Raw genomic sequence first — 19,090 nt, 5'->3', positions numbered from 1 at the left:
TAATAACGATCGAACATTCACTCTTTTGTCTCCCGAAACGAACGCTCTGCTGGCCAACTGATCGGAAGACTGTGTCTTGGATCACGCCACGTGTCTTGTTGAGGTGACAACTTTAGTTCTCTAGAGTGGCAACTTTAGTCTGTGAAACTTTAGTTATGTGCGGTGGCAACTTTATCCTGTCGCGCCAGAAGGCTGGCGAGCGAACATTTAGTTTTGTGGGTGTCAATTTTAGTTATGTGTGAATGGCAACTTTATTCCGTTGCACCGGAAGGCCAGTGAGCGACCGTTCGGTCTCTATTCCATTCCATTATCTATTATCTTAGCTCATACAATCCATATTTGTTCTCGTCTTAATGATTTGTGTCGAATCAATGAGTGATTAAAAAATGATGCATTCCAAAAGATGGACCGCCACCACAATTGAGTCTTTTATACGAGTATAAAGAATTGCTTGTAGCATGTCAATTAAATTTGTATGCTATGAGAATGGCAGTACGTGGCCACACTACCCACCTGACTTCGATCCCAGGGATCGACGGGGTGTCTCACCTGGAAATGTTTCCCCCGTTTAAATTTGCAGGTGCCTCACAACACGTCTACAAGCCACAAGGAGGACGACGTGACCGCCGTTCCCGGAGTCGGAGGCTTCGGAAGGCGCATAGGTGGATGTGAGTTGTGGTGTGCGTGAGTGTGGTGTGGTGTGTGTGCTAGTGTGTCTGATCAGATACAACAGCTTGCATCCTTAGTTGAGGCTTAAAAAAAATTGTATGCTCTTTTATTTATTTTTCAAGAATGCGACACAACGGGCGCATCATCAATTAAAGAAAGAGTTGGACAGAGTGTCAATTACAACACTGCGGAGCGGTTACAATGCCACGGAGTGGCTAAAACAACAAAGAAAAACTACGTGGCACCTAGCAACCCACTCGCTAAAGCGCCCGAGAACGCTACCCCTCCTCTGAGAAACCCGGCATTCTCCCAATGCACCGCCTCCTCCGGATGCACTAGACCACCCTATGGACCTCTGGAGAAACCCCATTGAACACCACATCATTGCGGTGCCGCCAGATAGTCCAAAACACCAGCGTGACCGCCGTCCTCAAGTCCTTGGCCACACCATGCGGCCCGGTGATGCCGGCCCACCAAGCCCCGATGTCCGCATCCGCACTCAGCTTTCACTCCTCCCGGTTCCACGCGACTAGCACCACCTCCCACACCTGTCGGGCGAAAACGCAACCCAGCAGAAGGTGGGCCAAGGTCTCCGGCTCCTGATCATAGAAGGGGCAACGTGAGGGGTGGGGAAGCCCTCTCCTTTGAAGCCGATCCGCCGTCCAACATCAGTCATTTGCCGCCAGCCAGGCAAAGAATTTGCATTTGCCCGGCACTCGAGAGCCCCAAATCTGCCTCGCCAGGAGCTCCACTGTTTTGCCCGCGAACAAATTCTGGTACGCGGACCTCGTCGAAAAGACCCCATCCTTTGACCAGTTCCACACCAGGGAATCCTCCACATTCTCCACCAGTTGAAACCCTTGTAACCAAGTCCAGAGGTCGAGAAACTCACTGATCGCTTCCTCCCCCAGATCCGGCCCCACATCCGTGAGCCAAGCGTCGTGAACACCATCCCGAGCGGTCCTCATGCGTAGCATCCGGGGGCGCACCACAGCCTCCAGAGACGGAAACTCGTCCCTAATCCGGCAACCATCGAGCCACCTATCTGTCCAGAAGAGGGTCCCACGGCCATCACCCACCTGGGAAGAAGTTGCCGCCTCGAAGATGTCATTGACCAACCCCATGGTTGTGACGGCAAACTCCTTCCAAGGTTTTGAATCATCCACCTTGTCCAACCACAGTCACCTAACCCTCAATGTCACATTGAGATAGCCGAGATTGGGAATTCCCAATCCACCTAGCTCCTTCGGCCTGCATACCTTGTCCCATGCAACAAGGCAATGCCCACCATACCCCTCCTTACGCCCCTTCCACAAGAAACCCCTACAAATCTTTTCCACGCCCTTCAAAACCTTCCCTGGCAGATCCAAGGACATCATCGAATAGACCGGAATGGCCGCCAAAGTGGATTTCACGAGCACCAGCCGGCCACCCTTCGAAAAAAGAGGAGCCTTCCACGCCGCCACCTTACTCCCCACCTTGTCCACCACGGAGCACAACTGGTTAGCCGTGACCTTGCGGACCCCAAGCAGAAGCCCCAAGTAAGTGCAAGGAAAGTTGCCCACTTTGCATTGGAGCAAAGAGGCAACAAGCTCGCCCTGTTCCTGGGAACAACGAATGAGGTGGGCCGAGCACTTAGAAAAGTTCGTGCGCAGCCCCGACGCCACGCCAAAATCGCTGATAATGGCCGAGCAGGCCAAAAGGTCCTTCCGAGTGGGCCGCAGGACGGTGACCACATCATCCGCAAAGATGGAGGTACGATGGTGAAACCCTTGCTCCGCCAAATGGGAGAGCACGCCCTCCGCCGCCGCCTTCTCGAAAAGGCCGTGGAGGATGTCCATCACCAGGATGAACAACATCAGCGACAGGTAGGCTCGCCGAGGATTCCATTCATGAGCACTCGAGTGGTGGCCGTCAAGAGAAGCCCACAAATCCACGACCTGAAGCGAGGTCCAAAGCTCCTCCTCTCAAGAGTCTCAAGGAGAAACCCCCAATCCACAATGTCGAACGCCTTCGTGATGTCAAGCTTTAGAAGAACAACGTCAATCCTCGCATTGTGCAGCCGCCTCGCCGTGCCTTGGACCAGCATGAAGTTGTCCTGCAGGCATCGGCCCTTAATGAAGGCACTTTGATGAGGGCCCACCAAGCATGGCAGGTGGGACGCCACCCTCGTCGCCACCACCTTGGCGAACAGCTTCGCCATGCTATGAATGAGGCTCACCGGCCGAAAATCCCGAACCTCCTTCGCATCCGGCCGCTTCGGAAGAAGGGTGATGAACGCCCTGTTAATGGCCTCCATTCCCCTGACATCGAGCCTAGTCATAGCCCGAAACACCTCGACCACATCCTGCTTGATAATATCCCAGCAGGCCACATAGAAGCGCCCAGAGAAGCCATCCGGCCCCGGCGCCTTGTCCAACTCCATGGACTTGACCACGGCCCAAATCTCCTCCTCCGTAAAGTCGGCCTTGAGGCCCGTTAGATCACATGTGGGAACTCCAAGAGCCTCGAGGTCCAGCGTGAAATCACGGTGCGGGGTGGCACCAAGAAGGGAGGAGAAAAAATCGTCCACCGCCGTCGCCTTGGCCTCATGGTCCGTCACCATCATCCCATCCACCAGAAGCTGTGAAATGAAGTTCTTCCTCCGGCGATGACTAGCCTATAAGTGAAAAAATCTAGTACAGGCATCCCCTTCCTTCAACCAAAGCAGCCTCGACCTCTGCCTCGCCATCGTCCTCTCCAAAGAAGCCAGGCCAAGGAACTTCTTCTTGATGGCCCGCCTCAACGACCTCTCCTCCGTAGACCGAGCATGGCTCTCCATCGCCACATCGAAGCGGAACATGACCTCCGTGGCCACAAGAATTTGCAGCTTCGTGTTCCCCACGAAACGGTCGCTCCAGCTTTGGAGCCGTTTCGCCACAGCCCACGGTCTCGCATCCACCCTCTTGAAGGGATCACCAATCGTCGGCCCAGCGTTCCAAGCCTACTGAACCACATCCATGAATCCATCCACTTTGGGCAAAAAGCTCTGGAAAATGAACCTACGGCCCCTCAACAATTGGGCCTCCAGCGAGAGGAGGAGTGGGATGTGATCCGAAGTAGCAATGCTAAGAGCAGAGAGGAAGGAGTCCGGGTAACTAGACTCCCAATCCACGGAGGTGAAGACCCTTTCCAATTTCTCCAAGGTCACGTGCTCCCTCTCATTTGACCACGTGCACCTCCGACCATTCAAGTAAAGCTCCTTGAGGTCAAGATCCCTCAACACTCGTCTAAACCGGCCCATCATCTGACTATTGATGAGCGAGTTACTCTTGTCACTGGGGTCGACAATAAGATAGAAGTCCCCAGCCAGGATCCACGGCCCTGCATGAAGATCACGAATATTCCTAAGCTCTTGCAAGAAGAGCACCTTGTCCTCATCGCTCTGTGGCCCGTAGACCACCGTGAACCACCAACCCAGCCTCTGTCCATCTTGGACAAAAGCGGTGACCGCATTCTCGGAGAGGTGCGGGTTCAAAATAGTGACATCACCACTCTTCCAAGCCACAACAATCCCACCACAAGTGCCATCCGCCGGGAGAAAGAAAAAAGAATCAAACCCCGACCCAAACACTCCTCCACCATGTAACGAGTAACCATGCTTAATTTAGATTCCTGAATCCCTGCAACATTAGCCCTTAATTTGTATGCTCTTTTATGTAATGTATATGATCATTTCTCATTAGGTTCTTCTTAGATTTGTTTACTTTTTTATTCTATGTGTATGATAATCTGATGATAATAAAAATGCAGTGATATGAAGTGAATTTTGAGTAGAATAGCTTTCACTCCGATCATTGGTGCATCCGGGACGGTGTGAACTATGTGCCTCGACGCATAGATACATGTCGTCCGTAGACTGTGTTGTATTAATGTACAACAATCATCAAAATTGCATGTTGAAGCGTACATTTTGTCCCAACCCAGAACCCAAAGTCTAGTGCTTGTCGGCAGCCCTCAAAATACTGTTGATTTGCCGACCTGATTGCCTTGGCGGCGTGCGGCACTCGTAGAAGAAACACTAATCATAATTTAAGTAGCAGTAAGCACTCACAGAAATATAATCTTCCGAGTACGGAGTATTAATGAACAGGGGAATTTGATATTGAGTAGTAATAAAAGCATGCCAAGTTGCCAACTTGTTAAGCATGACTGGAATCAAATGCGGTAACTGGGTTACTACTATTATATGTGCAATTAGTGGATGACGAGCTCCTCAATAACTCAACGCTAAAAAGAAACACGTTTAGTGGAGTACTCCCTTGTCTCTCCTACACCCTCTCCAGTCCACTCTGCAATCTGCATATAAACACAAAGAAGCCAGCCCTGACATAATCAAGTACTAGCTTGCACAAACAATTAGCCCGCAACTGATCGATGCTGCGAGGCGTAAGTTGGTGCCTTGGTGCCGAACTCTTGACGCCGATGGTTAAGGTACACTCCTCCTCCTCCCCATGGCCGCCGCCGCCGCCCGATTCGCCATCGGCCTGCCCTCCGCCCGATTGGGCATCGGCGGCTGAGGCCGGCTCAGCAGGGGAGGAGGGCGCGAATAACGCGAACGCGGGCTCGCAGCGGGAGGTGTTCACCATCTGGATGAAGTCGCTGCTGCTCAACGGCAGCGGCTGCACGGTGTTCGACTCGTGCGGCCGCGTCGTGTACCGCGTGGACAACTACGGGGGCTCCTCGTCCCGCCTGCACGGCCGCCGCTCCGCCGAGGCCGTGTGCCTCATGGACGTCACCGGCAGCGTCGTGCTGCAGCTGCTCAGGAAGAAGTTCGGGAGGTGGGAGGGCCACAGGAGCGGCTGGTGCCCGGCGCCCGCCGCGGCGCCGGATCAGGAGCCGTGGTTCACGGTGGACAGCAAGGCGTGGGGATCGTGGCGCCACGGACCGCGGTGCGAGTTCTTCAGAAGCGACGACGGGCGGCCCGTGCGGTACAAGATGGCGGACGGCGGCAGGCGGGCGGCGTCGAGGATCGTGGACGAGGCCACGGGGCTGGCCGTGGCGGAGGTGAAGAGGAAGCTGACGGCCACGGGGGTGTCCCTCGGGGAAGACGTGCTCACCCTGGTCGTGGAGCCCGGCGTCGACCGCGAGCTCATCGTGGGCCTCCTCGTCGTGCATGGACTCATCAACCATAGCATGTGATGTCTCAGAGTGTCCTTGTAATGAATCGCTACTTACATGAATATGTGTGAACAGATTTCTACTGTTAATTTAGACGAATTGCTATAGTGATTGATTATTGAGCACAATGGTATCCCTCGTTTTCTCAAAAACACCAAGTACTAGATTCGCGTTGGGACAAGTATTTGACCAACTCTTGTTTTGATGAAACCAAATAAGCAAGGTTTCAGAAAGGAGAGAGTATTATATTTATCGTTTAGATTCTTTTAAAGCTTTTGTTACAGTCCATCACCTGCTTTTTCTTCAAAACGCAACCGGTTGATACCCATGGCTGGTAAAAAAATAGGGCAATCCGAAACCACCATTGTCGATGACGCAGCGGCGGTGGAGGCAGTGACGGAGCGATGAAATACATTTTCATAATGTATTTATTTGATATTGTAGATGTTGATATTTATATCACAATAAACATGGTCAAGCTTAAAGTTTGGTTTAGAAAAGAAAAATCTGAAACCTAACATATATTGTCTGAATGCGCGTGTGTTTGTCTCCTGGCACAACTGCTTTTCTACCACAAGATTTATAGCTCCTGATGTCAGCCTTTGCATTGACCAAGCATTTTATTGATATTTAAAAACTTAAATTCTTTTATAGCTCGCTCAAATGGTTTGTGTTATTCACAATCCATTCGCACCTTTGGCTTTGTACGGGCAGGACTTCAAAACTATACCACTTAATTGGGGTACAGTTCGACATTTCTTTGCCTATTTTTTATTCCTGGTAATGCAGAAGTTACCAACTTATTCTTTTTATTAGCATGATGGCAACAGTTACCATGTTGTTTAACAAGTACATCACAGTCATGAACATTATTATGATGATAACTTTTTCAACTAAATGGATGATAATACTCACTCCTGTAATAGTAACTTTTATAAAACGTGGGTGACTTAATTTAATGGTACAAAAGTATTAATTACATCACCACTAGGCTGGTAACTTCTATAACTTCAAAAAATGTTAACTACATCACCACTAGCCTTAGGCTAGTCATATTGGGAATAACATAGAAGTACTCTATGTTACTACCTCATAATGCATGGTATCATAGGGCTCTCATTTATTGATTTATAAGAGACATCATACCTTAGAAAACGTTATGTTACCACGGTATCACATTATGATACTAGCACTATCTCTTTTTTCATTAATGATATGCCACATCAACCAAATGCTTATGTGGCATTGAATGATACCACCTAAGTTACTCACAATATGACCAGACTAAAACGTGTTAACAGCGTCCATGCTTGAACGCATTGTTTTAAATTCTTTTTTCTATGATATCATCATTTATGTCTTCTCATGTTTGCGGCTTGTCTTGCGTCTAGGTTAATTGTACGCGCATGCATTCATTCAACAATCTCATGTGTGCTTTCCGACATTCTCTATGTTTGCGTCTTGTCTTGCGTCTAGGTTAATTGTAGATATCATCACTTGTGTCTTATACTGCATGCATGCAACAATCTCGTGTGTGCTCTTCGACTTACTCTACTCTTGTGATTTGTTTTGAGTCTAGTTTAATTATATGTGAATGGAGGCTAACACTGACTATAGCACTTCAGATACCCTGCCCCGAGCCACGCCGTGAAGATCCAGTGTTCAGTGGTAGTCTACTTCAGGATAAGCTGTTCACAGTTTATCTAGCTTTAATCTCCTCCAGTCCATAAAGCGAACTTGTAATTTCATGTAAAATATCACTCATTTTAATTTATTTCTTATTTGACAAAGACAGTGGATGCTTTATTTGGAGAAATCCTCTTTTCTGACAAATTTTCATTGACAACTAATCTCTCCGTTCCTAAATACTTGTTGCTGTTTTAGTGCAAGTATTTAGGAACGGAGGGTGTATTTCTCAGACAGAGCACAGTGGATACAGATTTCCCAGTAGAAAAGTAAACAGCCAGAATCTGCGATACTATGATGCAAGAGAAGTAGACGAAGATGGTTACAATACAAGACCAAAACAATCATGCAAACGTACTAAATTATTCTTGTTACTAAAATGAATATTGCCTTGACCTGACAACAATAATAAGTTAATTGGCCTGATGCTCATACTGTACACTTGCACAGGCTCTACAACTTGCAAGCTAAACAATGATTCTTCTCAATAACTGATGAAAAACGATGGCGGACCAAACCGGTCCGCTATCAGACGCCATAAATTACAGTCTAACCCGAACATGATTGAGGCTACAAATGCAATCTATTTTCTTCGGTTGGTGATGTGCTGCAGTCACTACCAGAGCAGCACCTGCAGCTGCAGGCCATGTCAACTATCTTGACCAACCACAGAAATGGACGACCCACATCAAGGCAAAGAATTGATCAGATTTGCATCCCCCAAAATTGCGCTCTCCAAATACGTCCATTCTTGACTTGATGCTCACAGTTCTCTTTTTTTACCACAATTCCATCCAATTGCCGCTGCTTTGTGCTAAGGTTTCTGGTGTATGTACATGTTCTCAACATCAGCTACATGAAGTAGCTTAGCGTTGTCTTTTTCCTCGATCCACCTTCTCCATATAGATCATTCCATTGAATAAGCTCACTCATATTAGTGGAATCGGAAGATACACTTGCGCAAACCTACAAGTCACACATAAAGTTAGGAGCATATTGCATCATAATGTTCGTGGCACTGATGAACAGTTCAGGCGGCAGATTTTCACATATCCTGGTCAGCTAGTTCTCCAGGGTACCATAGCACTCAGGCAAACTGTAAACATGTTTCCGGGCAGTGTTGGTTGGTTTAGGTGTACTACTTATTATAAGTTTCTCTGAGTTAGAATTTGGATTAAAAAATTAAAGCAAATTTGGATCAAGAGGAAAAATTTATGTGTTGGTGGTAGTAATTGGCAGCTAACACAATAGTGCATGGAGAAAAAACACATACTACATACTCATGTATCACAGATAACTTCCTCATGCAACTTACCTGTTCATGCGCATGTTTGAAATCACTTATTCTCAAGGCACGGACGTCATTGGTAGAACACGATTGGGGCAATGGTCTATTTTCTGCTTCTGCCAAAGTTCTCTCCTGCAGGTGGACAGAGCACACAAAAAGTTCAACTCACCTATATACTAGAACCCTAAAGAGAACAGAACAGAAAGAACCTAAAAGCTTAGGAGGATGAAACTAACCTTCTTCTCCTTTTCGAGGATCTCTCTAATTGGAAGATGAGCAGCAGTCACACAAAGATTCTGAGAAACAATTGCAAAAGGAGAATTATCAACATGAGCATCGTAGAATTGGAGCTCTTGTCCTGCAGAATTCATTAAGAGTACAATACCTTAAGATCACTCCCTGAGTACCCTTCTGTCAAGTTAGCAATGTCTTCAAGGTCTAGATCATCTGCCAAATCTTCTTTTGCTAGTATAACGCTAAGAATTTTCCTTCTATTTGATGCGTCAGGCAAATTCACCATCAACCTAAATATAACATTTCCGAGAAAATGGCCAGTCAATAAACTATATAACTTATTAGTATTAGATTATGGATCCTAAGAGTGAAAAATATGATAATCACCTCCTTGGAAGCCTCCTAATGACAGCTTCATCAAGGTCAAATGGCCTATTAGTCGCAGCGAGGACTAAAACACGTTCTTTATCTTTTGTTCGTAGACCATCCCAGTTCACCATGAACTCATTTTTCATCTTGCGCATGGCTTCATGTTCTCCAGGGTTCTCACGTCTACCCAACATGCCATCAACCTAAAAAAAGGACATGAGAAAGGAGCAACACTCTCCAGGGCTAACAAAAGATTTTTCTTTATGGGGTGCTTACTTCATCTACAAAGATGACGCATGGAGAAATTTTGCTTGCCAGTGAAAACACAGCTTTCACGTACTTCTCTCCTTCACCAAACCACTGCAACAACAGGTGATTTAGAGACAATGAAGCAAATGCCCAAAATAAGAAACAACACCATGGACATCAGCCAATCCTATTAAACTAGAGTACCTTCGAGGAGATGCTTGACATTGATATGTTTATGAAATTAGCACCAGCCTCTGTTGCCACAGCTTTCGCAAGCATCGTCTTTCCCGTGCCAGGCGGACCAAAAAGTAATATTCCTTTACATGGCTGGCATAACAGCATTAACAACAGTCAGTTCCTGACAAACTAGCTTAGATATAAATTATTCTACCAATTCAAAATTAGACAAACATAAATAAATAGCTACCTTTTACTATTCAAATAGGTACAATTGCTTTTGGTATGTTCACTAGGTGATTATTAAAATGGACAACTCCCAAAAGGTAAGAAGTATAATTTTTACAGGGTACAATCAACTGTCCCATTGGCTGCAGCAAATGTATGAAGCATTGGGCTATTAGGTACTCCCTCCGTTTCTTTTTATAAGGCATATAAAATTTTGAATCCCTTTCCTAGATATAAGGCGCGCGCCTGCAAGTCCACGCTGGCTAACAGAAAAAATCCCAACTGCCATTGCATGCTAGTACTAAAACTGAGAAGAGGCAGGAATCGTGGGTGAGAAAATCTGCTCGTCCATGCGCTGGCTAACAGCATGCGGCAGTTGCCATGCGGAAGGGGAGTTGCATTAATATTCGTGCTGAAAAATATACGCCTTACAAAAAGAAACGGAGGGAGTGAAACTTTAAAAACTTATTAGATTTTTATTCAATGACATAGGCAGGCAATATATTAAATTATTAATACTATAGGAAGCAGATCTAAAAAAATAAACACTCGGAAGTTCCTAAAGAATATGAATAATATATACCTTCATAAGTTGTCCTCTGGAAAACAATTCAGGCCTTTGCAAGGGCAGCATCACTAACTCCTTCAATGTCTCCTTCACACTTTCCAATGCTCCGATGTCCTCAAAGGTAACACCTATTTCGTCTGGAGGAATAACATCGGCAAGAAGCCTCTTTTCAAATTCATTTTCCGTGGTAATATCCTGACATTGTAAGAAAGAAGAATAGTAAGATATGTGCATTTAAAAATTTCATATAACTGCAGTACTGTAGCATGCTCAGTGCTTGGGAGCAGTAGTATTTTCCTCTCAACTGCTAGTTACAAGGAGACAACTGTACAAGTATGCTCGAACAGTAAAAATTCTTGCTAAAATAGATATATTATAAGAAAGCATACCACCTTTAGTGACTTCCTTTTGTTGCTGCTCTTAGGGCCCGATTGGATACTTTCCAACATATCAACTCCATGCTTAAGGCTGCAATGATCAATAAAGGTAGAATGGTTATTTATGGGCAGAACAAAAAGAAAATTTATTGCTAACTTAGAATAGAACTAAAATTAGATGAGAAACCTTTCACAAGATAGGGAAAACTGTAAATCACTTGAAGGATCTGGGTTTGTAGTTGGACAGTGCTTCAGTTGATGGCTCAAAGCAAAACCAGCTATTGCATCAATACCTGAAATAATAACAATCAGCCCATCATGTCATTGGACAAAATTGGAATTTAGCAGGAAGAGGAATAGGAATGCTACTCACATTCATTTGTAAGGATACGATCTTTGACACAAATTGTCTCAAGATCAGTGCATTCCATGCCAATCCGTGTTAGAAACTGAAAGGAATTGCATAAGGGTATTACTAAAACCGACGAAATTCTAATTAATAATAAGACAAACACGTTAGCGATTGAATTCCAAGAAGTAACCAAACTAAAGAAACATTATAGCAACAATGATTATCCCATCAAAATGCACCAATTTGCTTAGCTGTGGGTAGATGGTAAAAAGAAAAGTTTCCTCTAGTTACTCGTAGAATTTCCGAATTTTTTACATGCTTTTGAGATAAATCTAGAGATGGGAGTAAGACAGTAAAGAATTTAGAAAACCACGTACAGCTTCAAGGTAAGCAACAAGAACAGTTCAAACAAGATGCAGATTAAATAAAACTAAACAATACCCAACAATTTAAGTCAACCTCAAAGTTTACTCCATAATTACTCCCTCCGTTCCTAAATACTCCCTATGTCCCATATTAAGTGACTCAAATTTGTCTAAAAATGGACGTATCTATATACTAAAGCACGTTTATATACATGTAATATTTTGGCACTTAATATGGGACGGAGGGAGTATAAGATGTTTTAGTTTTGGTAGATTTTTCTATAAACTTGGTCACACTTTAAGTACTTAGGACAAAGATAGAACATCTTATATTTAGGAATGGAGGTAGTATATTCAATCATAATTGAATATAAAAAATCGAACTTACAGAGCGTAGCTTTGAAGTATTATCATTTGCTTTAAGAACTTCGACATCTTGATCTAACATCTGGTTCCATCGCGAAAGCTCAATTTCATCCTATGACATTTGTTCCAAATGTTAAAATAAGGGACTACATTAAATTAACTATGCTTTCGAATTAACTCGAGTAACATACCAGTGGTGGCAGGATTGTAACTTTATTTGGGAAAAGCTTTGTCAGATGTCTCATCGCCTTCGACATTTCCTTGTTTTTATCATTTATGCGATCTATGTCCTGCATTACCTTGTGTCAGTTTTAGAATAAAATGCACCAATGTGGTGAAAAGTCTTCTAAATCATGACATGCACACCACATAGTCAGAACAACAGAAGTGAAATGAAGAAACAAGAGTGACGAGAAAATAAAAAGAAACCTCTGTTCCAAAATGCATGTCATTATGCAAATTTGCACAGCAACCAAGACACATATGACACTAATGTTTTGTTTGGCTAACCATGCCACACATAAGCTTAGGCAATGTGTGGTTTCCAGAAAAGTGTGGCTAAATAAATTAGTATGGCAAAAGGTTATGTATATGACACATGGGCCACATGAATAATAGCATGGCAAGCCACGGCTAGGGCTAGGAACCAAACACATACATAAGAATTTGTGGGACCACTAAGCTTACGCAGGCGTGGCAACATGTGGATGGGAACAAAACGCCCTGTAGAAAAAGCCCACAATACCCCTCTGCTGATCATTTGGTTACTTATGACTCTTCGGACCGTGTGTGTTAGCCTATACTCTCCTAACAGATGACAATTGAAATAGCAAAAGACAAAGCTGACTGTCCCATCATGAAATCCCAACCCATGGATCCAATTGTGTTCTGAACTTGTTGGGTTTGTGATGTTACAAAACAATGGTGCAGGACAATGAAATTGTGCATATTAACTACTCCCTCCCTTTCATATTAGTTGTACTAAATCCATGCCAATTAATATGGAACGGATGGAGTATCAAGTGTGCAAACCTATTGAAAATTTTTTGGTCCACCACTACCAAAGGGAGAGGTATACAAAGGAAAATGGTGCAAAGTTGCCATGCATAGTTGCATGGCATGTACTCCCTCCGTTCCTAAATTTGCACTAAAACAGCGACAAGTATTTAGGAACGGAGGGAGTACTTAGGATCACAATTTGAAAGATAGAACAAATGTAATAATATGAAGCCCGCCTATTTTTGATGAAACAAATACCCAAAGAAAAACCAGTATTTCTAATACAGCAAGAACTAATATTTGTCACAAATATAGACAATCTGTAAATACAATGGTAATATTCGGCACAATTAAATGCTACCTGCAATGCAAGGTCAAGTATTGCTTGACTGTATGGGAACTTTGAAAGGAAAGGAGATCCAGCATTTGCCTACATGTAGAAGTATCTATGTTAGTTATAAGTGGCATGTTAACAATGTATAAAAAAAATTAGAAGGAGCACTAGTAAATTACAAATAGACAAACTTCACAAACAATACCTTCTCTTTGCGACTGTCAGGCTGGATATGAGAACCAACAATAAAAACACCTGCTGGGAAATGTTCTAGCTTGCTTTTCAGACCATAATAAGAATCATTATTTCCACATATTTTTTCTGTGTCCTTCAGATACAGGATCAGAGGACCAAGCTGGACTTTTTCGGAGATAAACTGCAGAACATGCACAGTTAGTAAGCAAAAAGAGCATACATGCAAATCATGGCTAAATTAATGCAAGATGTGTACAAACCTCAATAATCACATCAAATGGGTGTTTACATCTATTTTCCCATCCTGGACTGTCGAGGCATAAAGAATCAACTGAAATAATAGCAATGCATAAGAATCTAAATAAGTAGGTGAACTGCAGTGTTGCAATAACCACAAAAAATAAGCACAAGTAGCATCATGTACTTTATTGTCATTTCTTTAGAATATCTAAACACACCAAAGACTCACCTGAACAAAATAAACCATGTTCGACTTCACAATTGCCTCCAAGATCAATGCCTCCAGGAATTTGTTTATCAAACCTTACCCCAACCTTTGATGATTTATTTTCTTCGAAAGGGAGATATATTTCACCTTGTGAGCCGAAATCTGGAGGGCTACATATCAAACAATTTAATATCAGTAAGAAGCAGATATTATAATACACTTGATACAGGTAGATAACAAACATGAGAAGTTCATATCTTTCCACGGACAAGATGTACACATATTCGAAACCTCAGGAAGCATACTAAGCAAGGTAAATAGCAGATATCGGGTTTGTATCGGTTTGGCTTCGGCATATATTTATAATATCGGACACTACATAGTCAAATTGGGGGGAAATCTACATTTGCTTAGTTATTTTACTCATATGCATTTTTAGGAAATGGAATGTACGATAACAATACTTTAGTACAAATAAAATGCTTTTTGATTTGTTAATTCCAAAATAAAAAAATAAAACTCACCAAATCCTTACCATGACATAAGTACATTGCACATGCATCTTTGCTAAATTATGCATAATTTCATAAATTCATGATTGTGTTTCCACATTTTTTAGAGAAATTATCCCTGTCACTGTCATCTACTTACTGGTTGAAACATCAGATCAAGTATCGGCCATATAGGTCAACAAATCGGTCTATATCAGCTGATATGTGTGGAAATGATACTTTTGATACGATATATATATTGGTGGTGTCAGTAGTCCACCAATACCAATCTTGGTCATAAGTCAGTAGACAAACATAAAAAAAAAAACTGACCAGATACTTTACTTTGTTTGTTCAATCAAAGAATGAAACAATTTCATTTGAAGTAGACTACCATTTGACTGCAATAGTGTGGTTAGTACAAGAAGGACCAATCTTAAAGGATGACCTTACCTTTGTCCGTCCAGGATCATGCCTGTCGGCTGTAATGAACCAATGTACCGCACTCTATCACCTGAACAAAACAATGGAATATTAATGGCCTTTATTCAATAAAACATACCAAAACCTTTGAACCATGCTTGGCTGCCTGCTCAGCTAGATTGTGGATGTTACACTCTCATTTATACTACTGCTCACCCATAAACTTGCACTACTATAATATGATGGCCTACATAATTTCAGAATACATGGGTGTTCTTACCCTTTTTGTATGACTCTGAATCCTTGGAGATCTGCCCCTGAAAGAAGAAATATATGTTTTGAGTTATCTATTGTGTAGATTTACATTGTACCAACAAAAATATTGAGGACTTTGATGGTGTAGAATCACACAAAGCAAAAAAAAATTTGGCAAAGCAACTACAGGAAAGGGAGTGATATAAGATAGAAAAAGAGAAAAAACAGTCATGTCAATAAGAAAATGTTGGCAAGTCCTAAGAAGCTTACACCAAACAGCATTGAAGAATCTACGGTGAGCAAGTTAGCACCAAAATGTTTTGCAAGTGCCTTCACCAGATATTGTTGGTAGATCTCAGTTCCTGTAAAAGATAGGTTGCCACACTTGACATAATTATACAGATCATGGTGAAATTAGCAAAGCTACAATACAACCAAGCTTCCACCAAGTGAACATTAAATACCTGCAGGACCGGCTAGCAGAGATCGTTGACCGAGAGAAGATATATGTTTGGTAAACTTGATATATTCTTTGCATTGTAAATGCACATATGCTGACGACAGGAGAGCACATTTGGTATCCTCGCTAAAAAGACAACAAATTATCACTATTAGAACAAAGTTACTAAAATAAAATCAACAAACTAAATCAGCGGTCACAAACAGATCATGATGAACATGTTCCAGAAATCCTAATTGAATACACAAAGTAATATCTACAGCAAGAAGCATAAAACTTCCTAGATGAAATGGTAGCAACATGAGCTGAACAGCCAAGTATCATGTCAAGCTTTCAAATTTACGATGAACAGAGGCCACAGACTACCAACTCCATACCACAATGAGGACGAAGGACCAGCAGTATCAAATCTATCAACTAAGTCTATTTACAAGAAATCATAAGAATGAAGAGCATAAATTATTGAACATTTAATTTCTATATGAATACAGTTACCTTAGATAATATGGACAACTCTCAAATGACTCGGATATGTCATTAGCATCACAAGTTGCATTTTGCAGATCCTCCTTTAATAGTTGAGACCGGGCAGACAGTGTATTTTCTTCAGAGTTAGGGTGGTCCTCCATTGTTTTACACAGACTACTAAATATATCTGGATCCGCTGATGATCCTGCAATAATGTTTACCTTAGCATCCTTTATACCACAATAAAGTGCAAATTTTCCCCGCAAAAATAAATAAATAAGGTGCAAATTTAAACATTAGTCTTACCAATAGGCATCAACGGAGTCAATGGAGGTCGGCTTTTACCAAAGTAGAAGGATGGTACTTTGGGTCCTTTAGATGACAAATGATCCTGTATATCTTTGATAAGTGAATGTTGCCCCTGATGAATACTACTGCAAGTAGAGGAAAACGCTGAAGTGCTTGCTTTATCCTGCGGATGTTGCTGAAATATCTATCACTGAATTAAGGATTTTCAACGCCTAATCATTCTTTGTCTAACCACTGCTTACCACTTCATATTATTTGTAAACTAAGTCTAGTACAATCAAGCTCCATCATCTAGCCCTTGTACAGAACCCTTAATAGCCAATATATAAAAGGATACATAGGCACGCCTCACAGGTGAAATGAAGACAATTTCATCCCCACCACTCAAGGTAACTTTAGCATTTTTGTCCAAAGCCTTTCCATTTACACGAACAACTTTGGGCTCATTGATTTCAAGGAGAGCACCTCGCTAGTACCAAATTCAACATACAAAGAGAAGTAAGTAAGAGGTTTATCAAGTGCATAACACGGGAAGTACTAAATTTTCCAAAAATACCTTAGTACCGTGCTTCAGTCTACAAACAAGTGAGCTAGTAGATGACTCGCCCAGTCTCAAATCATAATGCGCTCCATAACCAACAGTGAAATAGGAGGTATGAATAGGAAGGGAAGGATCCTGCGCAAAACCAAGGGAAATGCAGTAAACTAAATGAGAAGCTGCCAATATATGATGAATTTGCCAAGTATTTTGTAGACACTCTTAGTTAAAATAATAAAAGTTGAAATATTTTTGCCAATTAAACTTGAAGGATTGACTTAAATCCAAGTTTTGTACAATAACAGCCCTACATCCGAACTGAATATGTCAAAGATTGCAGTAGTAATGTGATTCAATAGAGCAGGAAGTTTACACCAAGGCTAAAGAAGTAGCAAGAACATCTGTGCCCAAACATTAAGAACCAACTGTATGCCCACATTAACAGTAATGCAGGTTTAAGAAATGATTCCAAAGATATGATCATCAAGATTAACAAGTTATCTGAGAGAATATCACATAATGCAAATTAGACATCTCTAGCAGACTCAACTGGGAACACAACAACGAATTTATAGATTATAGTATATCTCGAGTCAGAACTAAGACACTAAAGATATTTATATCAAGATGTTGCCAAGCATGTGACTCCAGGCCTGTAGAAGACATTCTAAAAACATACATAAAAAGGAACGTAGAATTCAGCAAACAATATTTAACTTGTTGGTGATATACTATCTTTTAACATGGGCTACCGGGTATTTCATGTAACAGTGTCGAAATAAAGACTTCAGATTGCAATTTATTCAACAAAGAAACAAGTGTTTCGCACAACAACCTATTCAGTTAGGGAAGCCGAGGTTTTACAGTAGGGCAGTACGCATGATAGATAATTAGCATGGTGTTGTTGATAATATTGACACAGAAAGTATTCCTGTCAGTAATTAGTTACTCAGGGCACAAAAACGAGAACGGCCACTCTTCTCATCCAAAGGAATTCAATTTCATGAGTTTTGAGCGACTAAATAAACATGGGAAACAAGCCGCACCGTGGCATACTGGGAGATTAGTCTGCACCAGGGCTCGAGCCGCCTGTTGCCAACTGCGGCCTGGCGTTTATTCGAGGTCGCCTTGGCCGACAAATCCTTGGCCCTCTTCAACATTGCTGATAAATCTTTATCATTAGCGCCACGTTTATGCCCTGCGCGAGGGAGCGAGAAAATTCGTCAGACCCAAGGCCCCAGCTTTGAAACTGACGTCCTGGCCGCCACCAGAACAACAGAAGGGGAGGCTCCTACCATCTGAATTCGACGCCGCCTCCCCGGACCTCAGAAAGGCCTCCAGTCTGTCCATCGCGCCGGTCAGCGCCTGGAGCCCAGTGGTGTCCGGTGGTGCGACCGTCGGACCGCCGACAACAGCCGCCTCAGCCCCATCTGCCGCGGCACCCGCGGTCGCCGTCGCCGTCGCCTTCGTGGTATCTTCCTCGACCGCCGCGACCTGTCACCAACGGCGTCGGGTCAGCAACGAACGAACGACAGATCAAGATGGAACAAACCGACCAGAAACCCAGAGCGACGCATGCAGGAGGAGATCCGGACCTTGGCGCGCTTGCCGGCCCTGCGCCCTCCGGACGTCTGGGCCTCCGCCGGCTCGGGCCCCGCCTGCTCCGGCGGCGGCGGCGACCCCTTGACCTCCTCCTCCGCCTCGCCGTCCGCCGGGCGCTTGGCCGCGGCGCTCCGCCTCGTGTCGACCATCCCTCGCGGATCGGCAACAACGACGACGCGAGAGGGAAGAAGAGGAGGAAGACGAGACGAAAGCAAGGAACCAAAACGTTGCGTTGCGTCGCGGACAGAGAGAGACGGGGAAAAAAGGCGAGCGAGAAGGAAATCGAAGGAGGGATTAGTGGGCAATATAATAGACGGCGCTTGCGGCGACCACCAATGATACGGCAGCGGCGCGACAGGTTAGACTGTGCTGTCGAGGGCTGGCGCGCGATTACGGGATATGCCCGGGGTGCTCCCTGCGTTTCCTTCCGCACATTTTTATCAGGGACGTGTGGTGTTCTCTTGCTTGTGCTCAGGAATC

The 19,090-nt window shown here is 43.6% G+C and overlaps 2 protein-coding genes across 2 annotated transcripts; one reads left to right on the top strand and one right to left on the bottom strand.

Annotated features, from left to right (window-relative positions):
* Positions 1–4,837: 4,837 nt before the first annotated feature.
* Positions 4,838–5,957, top strand: LOC100833035 (protein LURP-one-related 11). The gene has a single exon (XM_003561600.4). The coding sequence runs from the start codon at positions 5,086–5,088 to the stop codon at positions 5,848–5,850; it is 765 nt and encodes a 254-aa protein (XP_003561648.2). The 5' UTR covers positions 4,838–5,085; the 3' UTR covers positions 5,851–5,957.
* A 1,820-nt stretch (positions 5,958–7,777) lies between these two features.
* On the bottom strand, positions 7,778–18,884 carry LOC100841766. Its single transcript, XM_014897249.2, has 28 exons — positions 18,604–18,884; positions 18,304–18,502; positions 18,055–18,206; positions 17,027–17,146; positions 16,808–16,939; positions 16,468–16,654; positions 16,189–16,366; positions 15,698–15,819; positions 15,504–15,595; positions 15,259–15,295; positions 15,009–15,069; positions 14,086–14,234; positions 13,877–13,947; positions 13,627–13,797; positions 13,449–13,517; positions 12,280–12,378; positions 12,111–12,200; positions 11,379–11,454; positions 11,193–11,298; positions 11,021–11,096; positions 10,644–10,823; positions 9,860–9,982; positions 9,683–9,766; positions 9,425–9,609; positions 9,189–9,327; positions 9,040–9,099; positions 8,831–8,935; positions 7,778–8,481 (listed from the first exon to the last, which is right to left on the bottom strand). The coding sequence occupies exons 1-28, from the start codon at positions 18,757–18,759 to the stop codon at positions 8,368–8,370; spliced, it is 3,333 nt and encodes a 1,110-aa protein (XP_014752735.1). The 5' UTR covers positions 18,760–18,884; the 3' UTR covers positions 7,778–8,367.
* Between the last annotated feature and the right edge of the window lie 206 nt (positions 18,885–19,090).

Source organism: Brachypodium distachyon, chromosome 1 (genome assembly GCF_000005505.3).
Source record: "Brachypodium distachyon strain Bd21 chromosome 1, Brachypodium_distachyon_v3.0, whole genome shotgun sequence".
NCBI classification, from domain to species: Eukaryota; Viridiplantae; Streptophyta; class Magnoliopsida; order Poales; family Poaceae; genus Brachypodium; species Brachypodium distachyon.
The sequence above is the reverse complement of the archived record's forward strand: the minus strand, read 5'-3'. Positions and strand labels throughout refer to the sequence as shown.

What these genes read in the sequence shown, in the direction of transcription:
- LOC100833035 (XM_003561600.4), top strand. Translation starts at nt 5,086, where the DNA reads ATGCTGCGAGGCGTAAGTTGGTGCCTTGGTGCCGAACTCTTGACGCCG.
- LOC100841766 (XM_014897249.2), bottom strand. Translation starts at nt 18,759, where the DNA reads ATGGTCGACACGAGGCGGAGCGCCGCGGCCAAGCGCCCGGCGGACGGC. An exon ending in GGGCCGGCAAGCGCGCCAAG is followed by an intron (nt 18,503 to 18,603) that starts GTCCGGATCTCC and finishes CGTTGGTGACAG; the next exon opens with GTCGCGGCGGTCGAGGAAGA. An exon ending in ACATGGTTTATTTTGTTCAG is followed by an intron (nt 13,948 to 14,085) that starts GTGAGTCTTTGG and finishes CTATTATTTCAG; the next exon opens with TTGATTCTTTATGCCTCGAC.